General features: G+C 35.9%; 1 protein-coding gene across 13 annotated transcripts in view; it reads right to left on the minus strand.

Moving 5' to 3' along the window:
* Positions 1-15,275, minus strand: part of QKI (QKI, KH domain containing RNA binding) — a 160,520-nt gene that overhangs the window by 91,766 nt on the left and 53,479 nt on the right. For all 13 annotated transcript variants that reach the window (XM_032184276.1, XM_032184282.1, XM_032184285.1 and 10 more), the window contains exon 3: positions 8,173-8,289. In XM_032184276.1, coding sequence (XP_032040167.1) covers positions 8,173-8,289 — 117 coding nt within the window. The remainder of the gene's footprint in view (positions 1-8,172; positions 8,290-15,275) is intronic.

Genomic DNA, 15,275 nt, shown 5'->3' on the forward strand with positions numbered 1-15,275 from the left:
TTAAGTAAAAAGACTTATGCACCAAATTGCCTCAAATAAGAAGCATTTGTCGAGCCTTATAGAAAACTTAAAGAAAACATTCTATTCTTGTAAAACTCACATTCCCATAAGTAAACTAATTGTGCCTACACTGTATTCTTCACTACTGTCAATGCAAACTGAACATTTTTACTGAAAGTAAAGAGGTATGCAAGCAAGACTGCCAATAAAGATGATGCACTGTAAAGAAAATCTGGAGTACATTTAAGTCTTACAGAGTTTTGGAGTCAGCCATCAGCTGGGGGCAATTCAAAAAGTATCGTCTGTTACCTTCAAACCAGGCTTTCCTTTTGCATTTTCTGAGGGGTGGTTTCTACTAGCCACCTTTCCGCATTCAATTATCTTATGTAATTAAGTCAGTAACTTGCTAAAAGGATTATTTTTTTTCTTACAATGACTTTTTTTTTAAACACTATCAGTTAGTAGTGTACACTCTTACCTCTACACAGATGGTCACCACTTCCAGACTACCATGGATATGATTCAAGACACATATGTTGTGTGGGTGGAAAAGGGAAAAAGGCCATGCTTCAGCAATTCTTAATAAAAATAATAATTAAAAAAATCCAGCTTTACAACACTTTCCTGCATTGAAAGTAAGTGGCTACAAATGCAATAAAGGTCCTAAAATTGGAATAGAAAAACCTATTTTCTGAAGCACTCACTATTGAAAAAAATACTAACTTACAAGCAACCAAAATTATTTCATTGTGAAACATAAGTTGTAATGAAATCTCTCAAAAGGCAAAGTGGTATCAACAACTACACGCCTTCTTAAACAAGTTTGGTTTCTATGCTTGAGTATTCTTCTCCAGCACAGAGCAACACAAGTTTTCACAGAGCTTAATATAGCAGATTCTTCCCTGTATATTAAAATGGCAGTTTTCACAGAATCACAGAATTTCTAGGTTGGAAGAGACCTCAAGATCATCAAGTCCAACCTCTGACCTAACGCTAGCAGTCCCCACTAAACCATATCCCTAAGCTCTACATCTAAACGTCTTTTAAAGACTTCCAGGGATGGTGACTCCACCACTTCCCTGGGCAGCCTGTTCCAATGTCTAACAACCCTTTCATTTTTGATATGCTAAATAGCTAAGTTCAGCTATTTATATATATTTATATAGCTGAATATAACCTTTTTATATATATATTTTTTATATATATAATGTATACACACATATGTATTTTTAAAGTTAGTTTAAGAATAAAAGGTCAATTTTCACACAGGTCAAAAATGAAATATGAAGAGAGCCTCCCAAAGTTGGATAAATTAGGATAACTATGCAGATATGCATACTGATGAGAAATTGGGTTTCTTCAGAGGAAATTTTACTGTAGGTGATACTAGATGCTGAAGTTATCAGTTAATTGTTTCTAAGGTGATACCTTCAAAACTGCATTCTGGATGCCATGTCTTTTTCTATTAACAAGAAGCAAATAAGGTTTCCTACTTATACACAGTAGATTCATGAACATGTTGTGTGAGCAAAATCTCCAACTTAACTGAGCAGTCTGCTTGTACAATAACTTTTAGTGTAGAGCCACAAAAGTTGACAGTGATGACAACTGAATGTAGCCATCAGTTTGGTACTCTGCTATTGACAAGCTGCAGCTTTCATGTGCAACAGAAGTTAACAAAGCACGATCTACAAAATTCAATATGCTAGACTGCCAGTTGACACTGCCTTAGTCGGAGAGTTTCTTGTAACCAGACATCAGTTAATTTTAACAAAGAATACCCTCAACAGCAAGTACCTAGGAGGGAGGATTCAGTTCAAAATGCAAGCATGACCTTCAGAAATCCCACTGAAATGGTCAGAAAATATTTATTTAAATACGAGGACACTAATTTTAGTCTCATATACGGGCTTGTTTTTCACTTTTATCACATGCTAATATGACCAACCCTGTGAAGCACTTAATTCCATTTTATTTCTTTTTATTCCTAGTGAATTTTATTTTTATTACTTAGTATAGGTTAGTACCCAAAAAGCATCTTTTCAGCTAGTTAGAGTGTTTGGGGTTTTGTTTGTATTTTTTAAGTGCTGCTTCAAACTATGACTGTGATTTCTTAACATGGATATATGAAATCATCAAACAGCAGCAGCATGCTTGTGTGTAGATTTCAGAGGCAAGAGGACTGAATCACTCAATTTATTCCCAGAAGACAAGAATAATGATTGCTGGTCAGCCTTTCATCCCAAAACACTGAACAACTACAGTTTGCCACAATATGTTAACTACATTTCATTTCAACAAAAATGCCAGCACCATCACTTTATTTGTACACATAAGGCTTTTCACAGAAGTTGAGCATCCTATAACTAGGGTAGCACTAACAGACTTTATTTAAGATGTCATACTCTAAGTATTTATTATTTAATGTTAGTAACTTCATTTTATAACCTAAACTGATCTTAAGACATTTGATTGGAAATCAAAGTATAGTTGATGGTATTTCAGAGACTGACAAGCATGAAATACTTCAATTCTATAGGGCATGTAAACGTAGTAAAATGTCCTCATTACAGGAAAGGTAATTTTTTCTGCTTTAATCTTTTCCTTGCACTTTTGTATGGACACTAAAGGTAATTTCTAATTTATATTTAGCCTTACCATAATAATAATAATAAAAGCTTGTGAGTCCCAAGAAATTGACATATTATTGTGACAACACTTGCACCTGTCAAAGGTGACCTGCCAAAGGTCAAGATTGGTAATAACCAAGAGCTTGTCTTTCCTGAAACCTTACATAATTTCTGCTTGCAAGGTGAACAGAGATATGGGAACAAATACACTGTAGGTCAAGAACAACAAATCGGTTCATGAAACAATCTTACTACAGAAGAAAGAACAAGGGATTTAAAGCTGTTGCAATGGATGAAAAGCAATGTGCTCTTCAAAACTGGAACTGCATAGCTGTCTGCTGCCTTCTGAGGGCAGACCTCATCACGGTCTACAACTTCCTTTTGAGGGGGAGGAGAGAGGTAGGAGCTTCTCTCTTCTCCCTGGTGACCAGCAATAGGACCCGAGGGAACAGCTTGAAGCTGTAACAGGGGAGGGTCAGGCTGGATGTTAAGAAAAGGTTCTTCACCCAGAGGGTGGTTGGGCACTGAACAGGCTCCCCAGGGAAGTAGTCAAAGCACTGAGCCTGAAGGAGTTCAAGAAGCATTTGGACAATGCTCTCAGACACAGGGTCTGATTTCAAGTGGTCCTGTGTGGAGCCAGGAGCTGGAGTGTGTGATCCTTCTGGGTCCCTTCTAACTCAAATATTCTATGATTCTTTGAAACAACCAACTGTAAATAAATAATTCTTGTATCATAACAAGATGTTTCTTGCTAAAGAAAAAACAAATATGCCCTCATACTATGTTCTGGAGGAGATCTTTGACTAAACCTTTCAAGAAACAGTGAAAACAATGTAGTCAACCAAGACTGTCACAACCCAGAAGCCTGTGACTGTAAGGCTTCGTATCCCCATCTATGTGAGGTAATGGCAGCCAGAGTGATAAGAGAGCACAGAGCGATAAGAGAGCACAGAGCTGACTCCCAACGTGTGTGTCAGTGTCTGTTTTATGGAATGAGGGTATGATCAGTGAGAGCATTAAAATCAGTGTTTTGCTTATCCATCAACAAAAATACTTCCCATGTATTAAGCAGTATTCTTTGGTGTTAAAATTACTATTTTTCTCCACTACTAGTGTGAAAATCGGTGTTTTTCCTCACTAGTGAGAGGTGTATTTGGACTAAGCAAGCAAAATTCCTTGGTCTTAATAAAGTTACACATTCATTAGCTTTTGATGAATGTACACAACCCCTCTCCCCTCCCCAATAATCTCCTTCATGTGCCTCCAGGCTTTAATCATAATATTCTCAGTAATTAAACTTTTGATTTTATATTTGTCTAAAGCTGCCTAGAGTGATGTTCTGATTATCAGCTGAGCCTTGGATACAAATGATTTGAGGATTTCCCTTGCTTTCTGAGGGAAATCTGTCAGCAAGTTTCAAGATCTGATGAAGTGATTTGGCCATGTGATGAAGATTTCTAATTCATTACTTCTGCTCACAAGCTCATACAGTAGGATAAAATTTTCTACAGAGCAAATCAGGATGGCTTTTTTTCCAGCACTGGTTACCACTGTCTTTTCCTATTTTTCTCTTGGTTTCTGCAGCCACTAGCAAGATATGAATAGAGAATCAGATGTATAGTAATGAATTCCTTGCAATATCCAATAAGGCCTTTATTATAACTAGCACTGGGAAATCAGATTTGTAGATATGAAATACATATAGGAAATATAAATACAAATTAACCTTTATCTTTAGTTTCCTACAAATCCCAAAACAACTCAGTCAAAAACTGGAAAAATCCTGATCAGTTTTTTGTTTTTTTTTAAACACTGAGCCTAGATAAGCCCCTTGAGAAAATAAGGGAAGTGCAGTTAGCAGTCAAAGGTATTAACTACCAAAGAATTTGGTAATCTCATGCTGCAAGTCTAAGGAGTTCACCTGTACACATAATTCATGAGGAAGAGAGGCAAGAACCAATAGCAAGAGGAGTACTTACTTGCCAGACCAGTAAGTATCACTGTTTCTTTCTTTATCCTGTTTGTGATCATGTCTTGAATTCCAGTTTTTTATTTTTAGAAGAATAACCTTATTCGCAAACAAGATGCTTCACAAACTGCATCATCAATGATTAAGAAACAATTCCTATTGCAGCAACAACAGTAGGTCACACGACATAGCAACAAAGTCCACTGTCTGAAAACGACGAACTACTAATACCAGTCACCTCAGGACAGCAACACAGTCATAAAGATCTGAAATGGGTGACATGAAAATTGATTTTGACGAAGAAACTTTTTGGTACTTACTATTGTTTGGTATTCAACCAATATTATACTATCTGGTATTCAAATACTTTGCATTATTTAATATTCAACACTAACTGCAATATTATCTCATGTAATTATCAATGGTATCAAAGTATGCTGTGCTCCAAAAATATCAGACAAGGGACAAGTTACTGAAGGTAATGGGTTCCTGTTTTTTCCTGTCCACTTTGTAAATAATTACCATAAGACACTGCCCCTTACATCTCATGAATGATTCATCAATCTGAAGTGGCTTAGCACATACCATACTATGTAATGGCTTATGGACATTAAAACACTGACTTCATCAGTTCATGGTTTTTCATGTGTATGAACTTCTAGCTGACCTGCCGAGTTCTACATAACTAGTCCTTGTTGAAGACTAGAACAGCTTTCGTTTTCTTATCAATCTTAAAAACAAACAAACAAACAAACAAACATGTAAGAAGTAACTCATACTCAGAAGGTCCCAATTCCTCTAAAGCTTTTTCTCAAAAAAAAAAAAAAAAAAAAAAATCTAAGCAGCTCACACAACCTGTTCTATTCGGCACAGAAATTAAACACTATACATATATATCTATATATACACACACACACATATATATATATATATATATGTGGAAAGGGTAGGGGAAATCAGTGCAAAAATACCACTTCCTCAAACAGTAAAACTGCCCAAGCTATCTAGGGAAATGACTCCCTGCAGAGAAGGATAGGTTGGATAGGTTCGAAGCCCAGAGGTAGGAGTGAGATCATGGACACTGAACATAACTTCAGGAGATGGCCCTGGGCAACCAGTTCTAGGCAACACTGCTTGAGGAGGGACGTTGGACAAGATCTCAATAGCCTAGGACACAAACAAATGGTCTCAAGTTGCACCAGGGAAGGCTTAGATTCGATATTATGGAGAACTTCTTCAAGGAAAGGGTCAAGCATTGGAACGGACTGGGCTGCACAGGGAAGCGGTTGATTCCCATCCCTTGTGGTATTTAAGAGATTAACAGGCATTGCACTAGGTGTCATGGTTTATGATTGGACTCGGTATGCCAGATGGATGATCTTTAAGGTCTTCTCTAACCGAGATGATTCTACAGTTCTTTATCAGAATATCATTGTTTAATATCCATCTTAAATATACATATGCTTACTAGTAACAGCGAGGCATTAGACCATTAAAGTTTGGAGCCTCAATTTATCATTGCAAGCTTTCTGAAGAACAGATGCCTAAATGTTTTAGCTTGCAACATTTATAAGCATAAATGAACCTGAAACAGCTCTTTTTATTAAGAAATACATAAATTCCTGATAAACTGGGGTAGTTTATAGACTTAAAATTTTCACTCCTACCACAAAGAAGGGGTATCAGTAACACATTCATTTATGGGCAGAAGTTAAGAACTGTACTATTGATAAATACATGATGCCTTTTAAAAAATACATATAAATAGGAAAAAAAAGAATGAATTATTAAGTACACGCTTTTTTGGATTACGTATCAGCATTTCTCTTTTAAGGTTGACAGCTTAGTGATTCACCCAGTCATAACTGTATTTTATTATCTTCCATATTTTGAAGATCTACTTCTTACATTCAGAAGTCTTAACTTCTAATTAATCTCCAAGCTAAAATGCAGCAACATTTAATACTTTAATACTCTTTTTCAAATAGTCTTCTCTTATGAAAACTAAGTGCAGTTTGCAAACTGTAAAGAGTAATGTTTTTACTGAATCTCTTGCCCCAGGATACATGTACAGATAGATACATTTACAGTGTAACTGAATATGTAAAGAATTGGCTACTATTAATAGTCACAAACAAAGTTATGGAAATAAGATTGTTCATATATAGGCAACCATATGCTTTGCTTCAAAATACAGTATCTACACCCATGCAATTTGGTATGTAAGCTGAAGCATGCTGAAATTTTAATACCGTAGAAATTTTAATGTCTCATACCGCCCTCCACTTCTAGGAAATCATAGTTCAAAATCCTTTACAAAAATAGAAATCCTGCTTATCCATTTACAGTTTTAAACCCCATAATAATAGGTCCAATTTTGTACATTAAATCTTCCCCCCAACCAAGAAGTAGAAGGAATTAAAGATGAGAACCAGAATGTTTAAATAAACAAACCCTCTTTGACTACTTCATAAATCTACCGTCACTTAAGATATCATCACCCTCTTACTTCTACAGAACCTGAACAACTAAAGATCAGAACAGATCTTTGCTCAAAAGCTGTCAATCTAAGTACTCGAAATAGCTATAGGTGGAATAACAGAAAGGAAGATAAGAGTATTACAACAGCTTATGAAAACAAGAGGCAACAAATTAAGTTTGAAAACAACACGATCATACGCTTTGGGAAGTCTAAGATTTTTAACTCAGTATTTTAATTGGTTCTATTTTAATTGGTATGTGCTACACATGTATCAGTAGAATGTATTACGTGACTAACCAGATAAGGAAAAAAAAGATTTTCTAAAGAAAAGATCAAAATAAATAATACTTATTGGAACAAAGAGCATTACAAAGTGTACATTACAAAACTGAAGTGGTAATGCTAATGCAGCTTCAGCAGTAATAACCAGAGAGGGGAAAAAAGCTAGAAAATAAGACTGCAGAAGGATATAACTTCCAGGAATTAACATCACAACAACTTAACATTCAGGATGACCCTATCCTGAAAAGTATATGCTTCCTACTCACGTGGGCAGAACATACATATTACAGGTCAGGGCAAGAAACAGCCCTAATTATATCCCAACTCCACTTGAGTAAAAAACAAAATTCAGAAGCACAGTGCTTCTTGGTTCACTTCAACAATATTCACTGCCAGAAATACATTTAATGTATTTTCTGATCTCTACTACTTGCACTAATCACTCCTTTGGTATTTCAGTAAAGAAATGTTCTTAACGACACCTGTAATATTAGCGGCCCTTCCTTGGAAAAATACATTTAACCTGAATTTTTACCTTTATGTTGCGAAACACCTGACACAATTAGAAGTTCGTTATTACTGAATAATATTTTATAATTGCTAGTTAGGCTCCCAATTGCACCATTATGGAGCACGCATATTTAACTTCTTTAAGGTAGGTTGTGTTAATCACTAAGTCTGTAAAAAGAAATAACTAGATGAAGCATACAGTAAAAACACAACAAAGGAGAATAAAAAAGACACGACCTTATCCCACGTTGGGAAAGAAAACGACACAGCTGAAACTACACTACCTTTCAAGAGCTTACCTTCTTTTTGTCCCTCATTGAGCCCTTCCCTCGGACCATTATCTTGCATCCTGTTTCTGCCTCAAGCTGTTTAGCTGTTAGTCCTCTGGGCCCAAGGATTCTTCCAACAAAGTTAAACTGGAAAAAAAAACACGACAGTATTTTTCTATAAAACATATAAAACAAAATTGACAAAACTAATTTAAAGGTTTATTCTGCCTCTAAATCTTCATCTTCTTTAAAATCAATTTAGAACACCGCAATTTCTGGTTGCATGACCAGACACACGTACAACTTTCATGTGGTAGGACTGATGTTGTGCCAGGTGTAGGTGCAGCCTCATAATGGCACCACAGTGCCTTCAAGAAGGGCCTCTAGCCTCTACGTCTGCTCTTCATTTGCTCCCTGCCTACAGCTAAGGACCATCCAGAAAGCATTTTTTTTTTTTTTTTTTTTTTTCCTTTCCCTATTTTTCTAGTGAGGTCTACCTGGCCAGCATGCTGCCAGTTGGCCACTCATCACCTACAGAAACACTTTGTAAAACAAACAAAAAACCAAACATTTCATAACAGTGCCTTCAGCAAAACAAGCAATCAAAAACAAAACAAAACAAAACAACAAAAAAAAAAAAACACTGAAAAACAACATACTTAAGTTGTTTTGTTTGAATATATAACTTCAGGTTTTGTGTAGAACATTGAGAAATACATCAAATTCAGTATTTCCAACAAGGTTAATACATACATATGTGTATATACACTGTGTCAGAAGTCCATGCAGTAAGCTGTATACTTTACTCAGTTGTGCATACATATGAAGTTTTCCACATTTAGAAGGCTAACATCCATATAATGAGACAAACCCCTGCCTATACTTAGCATAGTAATACTGGCATTTAGCCATTACTAATGTGTAACACTATTTCACAGTTATTTTCCAGGTTCTTTTCCTTTCATCATTTTCTATCACAGACTCTGGAAATAATGAAATTTAAAATAAAATAAAAAAAGCACTAAGCAAAAGCAGCATTAAGAATACACGTCAAGACTCTGTGACAACTGCAGTGAGAAGATGTAGCACCAGGCTCAAGAGATACACAAACACAGACATTTCAGACTGAAGATTTAATTCAAGCACAGATATTAAAATAACAGAAACTAAACAGTAAGGACAGGAGTCTGATTATTTTAGAATCTTGCAAACAAAGCTGTTCAAAGGAATTATGAAAAAGATAGCTTTCATTTCCTCAGCTAATTAAAGTGGTTTTTAGTACTATAACTCAACATATTTGAAATCCTTATAAAACTACAAAGATCAAAAATAATTTTGGAGTGAACAGAAGTTATGAACACAAGCAAATTAAAGTTCTCCAACAAAAATATTCCTGTTTCACTGTGGCTAAACTGTTCAGAGAGAAGATATACTCCCAAAATAATTTAGTATTCCAAGCTCAAAACACAAAGAAATATCATGAAGTCTGTATCAACTGCAGAAAAAAGAGCTAAAGATTAAGAGTACTTGTGAACGCATACACAAACCGTGAACCATGGGAAATGAAGGTACATTCACTACAACTGGACAAGCAATGAGCCAGCTACAAGTGACGAAGTTGAGCCCTGAATTTTTACATTTCGTGCTTCATGTATAAACAGCACCTAGCTTACTTTCTCCACTTTCTGCACACTAGCTAGACATGTATCCTATTCCATAGAAAAAGCAAAAATATCATCGCAAACCTGCCCTTAAAGCACTTTTTTTTTTTTTTTTTTTTTTTTTTTACTCTCTATCTCCCAAGAGAGTCAGCAGCCTCTAACATTTTATTAACTTCCAACTGTTATATTGATTGGATCATGATTAAAAGAATAATCAAATTATAAATCAGATAATTTTAATAAAAAAGAATGATCATAAGTAAAAAAACAGATTTTTTTAATTTTTATTTTTATTTTATTATTCTCAAGCTTGCAACTTTGTTTGTATCATGAGGACACCCTTTAGAATCGTAGATTCTAGCTGAGGAGTTGCTGACTTAAACCATAAAGCTTTCTGTTCAGCGTTAAGCCAGTTTCTTCTCCGGCTACTCCCAGAACATTCTCTTCTTACAAGGAGCCTTTGTAAATTGTTCCAAGTAGCTCAACCCTGTCGTTTCTTTCCAGACTATGTATTAGCACCTTGAACCTTTTTGGATAGGTAAGGTTTCTGAAACTGTTCTCAGTACCTCTCTTGGACACTGATTTTTCCACTTCTTAAAGCAGGATGCCTGGACAAGGCAATACTTCAACTGAGCCCTCAACAAAGTTACTCAAACTTCAAAGCTGAGACCTACTCAAAGTTACTCAACAAACCACATCCCTATTAACACATCCCCAGCTTCTCAATCCCTTCCCCACACCCAAATTTCAGTTCTTATACTTAGTTCAATGTTTGTTGATGCCAGATACCATTCTTCATTACCTTCACCTTGCCAGCTTTCCCCAGTTTTGTATTCATATGCAACGCACATGCTCCCCTCCAACACCACATCATTCTACATTTGCCCAATGAACACAACATCGTTAACATTAGGCATGCTAATTATGAGGCAGTTTTTAAATTTAATTTTATCTTCAAAAGTATCTGGTATGATTTTCTTGTTTTCTAAGTGTACTTTCTATTCCACCACCAAATTATTCCCAAATATATCAGAGATCTGAGCTGAGGGAAACCACACCAGGACTCCACTCGAGGTGGCATCTTGGTTGATTCTGTAGTCACAAGTAATAATAGTTCAAGCAAGTTGTTATTTTACCAAGTAATTCCCAAGCTTTCTGTCCCAATGGATCCTGTCAGCATTCAGTTTCCCAGACTGCCATCTCAAAGCTCTAGCTGAGAACTCCGCAGGGGAAAACAAAAAACAAAAACAAAAAAACACATGACTCTCTTCTGAAGGGACTGGGTAAGGGGGTAAGAGAGTCCAGCAGACCACAGTTCAGGAAACAGCGCAGACTAAGCCTTTTTGTTGGACTATGTCTGAAGTTTTACCAAAACCCAGCTGTCTGAGCACCCATTGCTTCTCTTACCCGCCTGTTGTGGTTTAACCCAGCAGGCAGCTCAGTGCCACACAGCTGCTTGCTCACTGTGCCCACCCACCATCCCCCCAGGAGCTGAATGGGGGAAGAGAACTGGAGGGAAAAAAAGAAAAAAAAGGCAAAACTAATGGGATTGAGATAAAAACAGTTTAACACGACAGAAAAGAAAATGAATATAGTAATGATAAAAGAATGTATAAAGGAAGTGATGCACAAAGCAATTGCTCACCACCCACTGACGGATGCCCAGCACATCCCCAGGGACAACCCCACCCTACCCTGTATTTACCAGCCAACCCTCTCAGAACAGTGCCCCATGGTGTGGGACATCCCTCTGGCCAGGCCAGGCTGTCCTGGCCGTGTCCCCTCCAGCCCCTGGTGCACCCCCAGCCTCCTCGCTGGCCGGGCAGTGCCAGGATCAGAGTCCTGGGCTCTGTGTGAGCACGGCTCCTCAACAGTTGTAACACTGGGGTGTTATTGTCACTTTTTTTCATCAAGAACCCAAAACACAGCATCGTAACACTTACTAGGAAGAAAATGAACTCTACTCCACCCCAGCTAAAACCAGGACACTGCCAAGTCTAATGGTTCATCAAACTGGATTACTGGAAACAGATACGTCTGACAAATTTAAAGACCCTTATAAAATCACATTTGAAGTCAAGATTTCTCTTTTTTCCTTTGTCCTATGATCTCACCCAACTGCACTCTTTTTCATCACATTTCCATATAAACACCACAGCTGTGTTTAAGAACCCTTTTTTCTATCACTGTATGTCATTAAAGTTAGAAATACTTCTCCATGGTATCTCCTGCTTTACTTTGAATGTGTACAGCTCATGCATGTATGAATGAGAGATTATGTTAAAAAGTGAAGCAGAAATGACCCACGCTAAGATTAACTGCTTCTTCATCAACAGTACACAATCAAATGTGCTGTTCTCCTTCATGAAGTTATTCTGTTTTCAACAAACAATGGATTTCTATCCTGAACTTATTTTTATGATTTATCGCTTTTACTCACAATATTTTATAATCATTTGTGTGTTTTTTTTTGTTTTCAAAAGAAGAGCTGAACTAAATTTTATTTTTTTATCATGTTCTCAAATCTTCCTATAGAAACTACAGCAGTAGAACTCAAACAAGAAACTCCAGGAGAAACTTGTTTTGTGGCATGCATAAACACAAAAGCATCCTGTGTGTTACCTACAGGCATATTTAAGCAGAACCAACCATGCTACAAGAAGAGTCACTGTGCTGCTCTAAATCCTAAGGTTTGCACCTAACTCTGAGACCTTAACAGCAACTGTGCAGCAGCTGACACTCCTAAGAGCTGACCGAACTCCTATCTGGTGCCCTGCCTAACCAGTCGACTGCATCAGAAAACCTCTCATAAAAATGCGTTGTATTCCCTATGCATAGAGTAATTATTGCCCAAGCAGACCAAGTGCTTTTACAGTCCTCATATGCCTCACATGCCCCTACACCCTGAACAAAAGGGAAACAAGAACAAACTATGCTAAGACTCGAAGCTGCTGATTAACAAAAGGTTGCACAGAAGCATGTCCAATTTTTACAGTGTAGGAGAAATACAATGTTTAAGAAACTTTCCATGAAAGTTAAAACCAGAAGAACTTGAGGGAATCCAGCAGCACTGTATTTCGGAGTGTTACTGTGCCCTGTGTATTTTGTGCTTTCCCTTGACACCTGAGAGTAAGGTTTGGGACGATATAATTCATCTGATGAAAAAAAAAACAACAAAAAACACAAAAACAAAAACATTGCCTTTATTGCTGGAGAAGAATTTGAAAAAAAACGTTTTGATTAAAATATCCAAATCTAGAAAGAGAGAGCGCATAAGCACATGCATTTGGTTAAACAATTATTTCGCTCAATTAAAAACTAATTTATTCTACAATCTTATTAGCAAGTGTTCCAATGATTTACTATACATTGCAATTGCAGAGCTAGTTACTTATAACTGGAAAAAAGCCAAAATAAGCTACTCTTGAAGTCTATTTCAATTTTAACCAAATTGAGAAATGCCTTAGAAAGCTTATTTGTTCCACAGATGTAATGCATATTTGAGTGTGAACATTTTATACACACCCTAAGCATATTTTAAGTAAAATCTCAGTAGTTCTTCATGATAACAAAGATGCTATATGTTGACTTTAACATAGAATACTTGAAGTTATAGCTTAATTCTTCTTGAGTAGTTATTTTCATGTATGGTTTTACTGAAGAAAAGCAGATTACACATTTAATTGAAACATATTTATATGCAAATTTGTCTCTATTGAAGTATTTCCACTTTAAAAAGTAGCTCTGTGCTGACAAAACCTGTCATAAGTGGGAGAGAAAGTCTTTTCATCAGTCAGAAGATGATGCTCTAAATCCACTGACAGCTTGCACTGACCTACCAAAATCAGCATATTTGGATTGTATTTTTTCCAATTGTTTTCTTTTTCAAGAAATGCTCTTTCATGACACTGATGACATAGCTATTTCTGCATTAATCGAAGACAGCTTAAACTGCTTTAATTTGATTTTCAGATAGTCTTAAAAAAACTACTTGGATGTTTTAAAAAAAAACTAATCAGCCACAGAATTTGAAAGGAGAAAAAAATGGTTTGAAGTACTAGAAAAGTATACTATGTTAAATCTGAAATAATTAAATTTTAAACTTTGAGTTATTTATTAAACACCAAAACTATATGAAACAAAACATCTAGCCTAACTTGTAACTTTGAAATTTCTCAGAAAATTGTAAAACATTTTATAGGACAGTAGAAATAACTTACATGTGCAATTTATCTCACACAATGTGCTTTCTAGTTATAACATTTTTCCAGTGTTTTTTCAGTTAACAAATCAGTTTAGTTTCATTTAAAATAAAAACTGTGGTGATGTATATTTTGAATATTTATACACAGTTTGAAGAGAATATATACACCTATAAAATTACATCTTTATTTAAAATGACAATGAATAAATTCAGACAGACTGTCAGTTCATATATATGTCTCTCCCCCTTCTTTTTTTCTTTCACTCGAAATATTCTACTGAAATACTTAAATACTTCAAGCTATGGACACTGTCTCATCCCATACAGGTCATACCACTACATTTTTGATACGTGGTGATCAAGGAAATTGAAAGTTTTTTCTCATGCACAGAAAGCCTCAGACACATTTCATGTCTTACTAAGTATTTCTAGTGATTTAACACCACGCTTATCACTAAAGAAAACAGCTACACAACTCTGTGTTCCAAAGAAAGCAGTAACAAGAACTAGTACCATATTAAAAACAAGTGCATCATGTACACAGCTTACTCACCGACCACTCTGTTGATTAACTGAAAACAAAGACTGAAGAGTTTACATATACAGCCATGCCACTGGCTCACATTTGAGAAAGCAAGTAGAAGTATGTTTGAAGAATATTTTTGAAATTACAAAATCTTTCATTAATTGCATTAGCATGTATTTTGATGATTAAATATGCTCCAGTGGAATTTCGCAAGTGTTCTGCATAGTTAAAAGAACCAGACTGTCTGATGAGATTTTACAGGGAGAGGAGGCTGACAAAGCAGATGGTATTAACATTGACAATACAGTGAACATAAGTAATAGCAGTAACATATAGAATTTAATTTTTACATACAAACTAACTTCAGGTAGTTGTTAGAATGCTGGTGAAAACAGTGAAGTTTCCTGAAATCTCTTCCGGAAACACCTACTGGTAATAGAAGATGGCCTCTGCAAACAATGAAACATTACCTTCATCCCTTTATAAAGCAATTTTTCTAAGCAATAACGAAGTAAATGCCAGAGTACATATGTAGTGAATACCAGTATGACATGTTTAATCTGCTTATGTCAGATATATCCACTTGTATCTGCTTGGTGTATCTGACATAAGCCATTCCAGTACTATCATCAAAGCTAAATGTGAACTCATCTTGTTATAGGCAAGACAAAATAAATAAATATTGCGAGAGTAAGCCAAGCTTAGTCAAGTTCAAAAGTTTCTGTAAATTACACATTTGTTA

Source organism: Aythya fuligula, chromosome 3 (genome assembly GCF_009819795.1).
Source record: "Aythya fuligula isolate bAytFul2 chromosome 3, bAytFul2.pri, whole genome shotgun sequence".
Lineage (NCBI taxonomy): Eukaryota > Metazoa > Chordata > Aves > Anseriformes > Anatidae > Aythya > Aythya fuligula.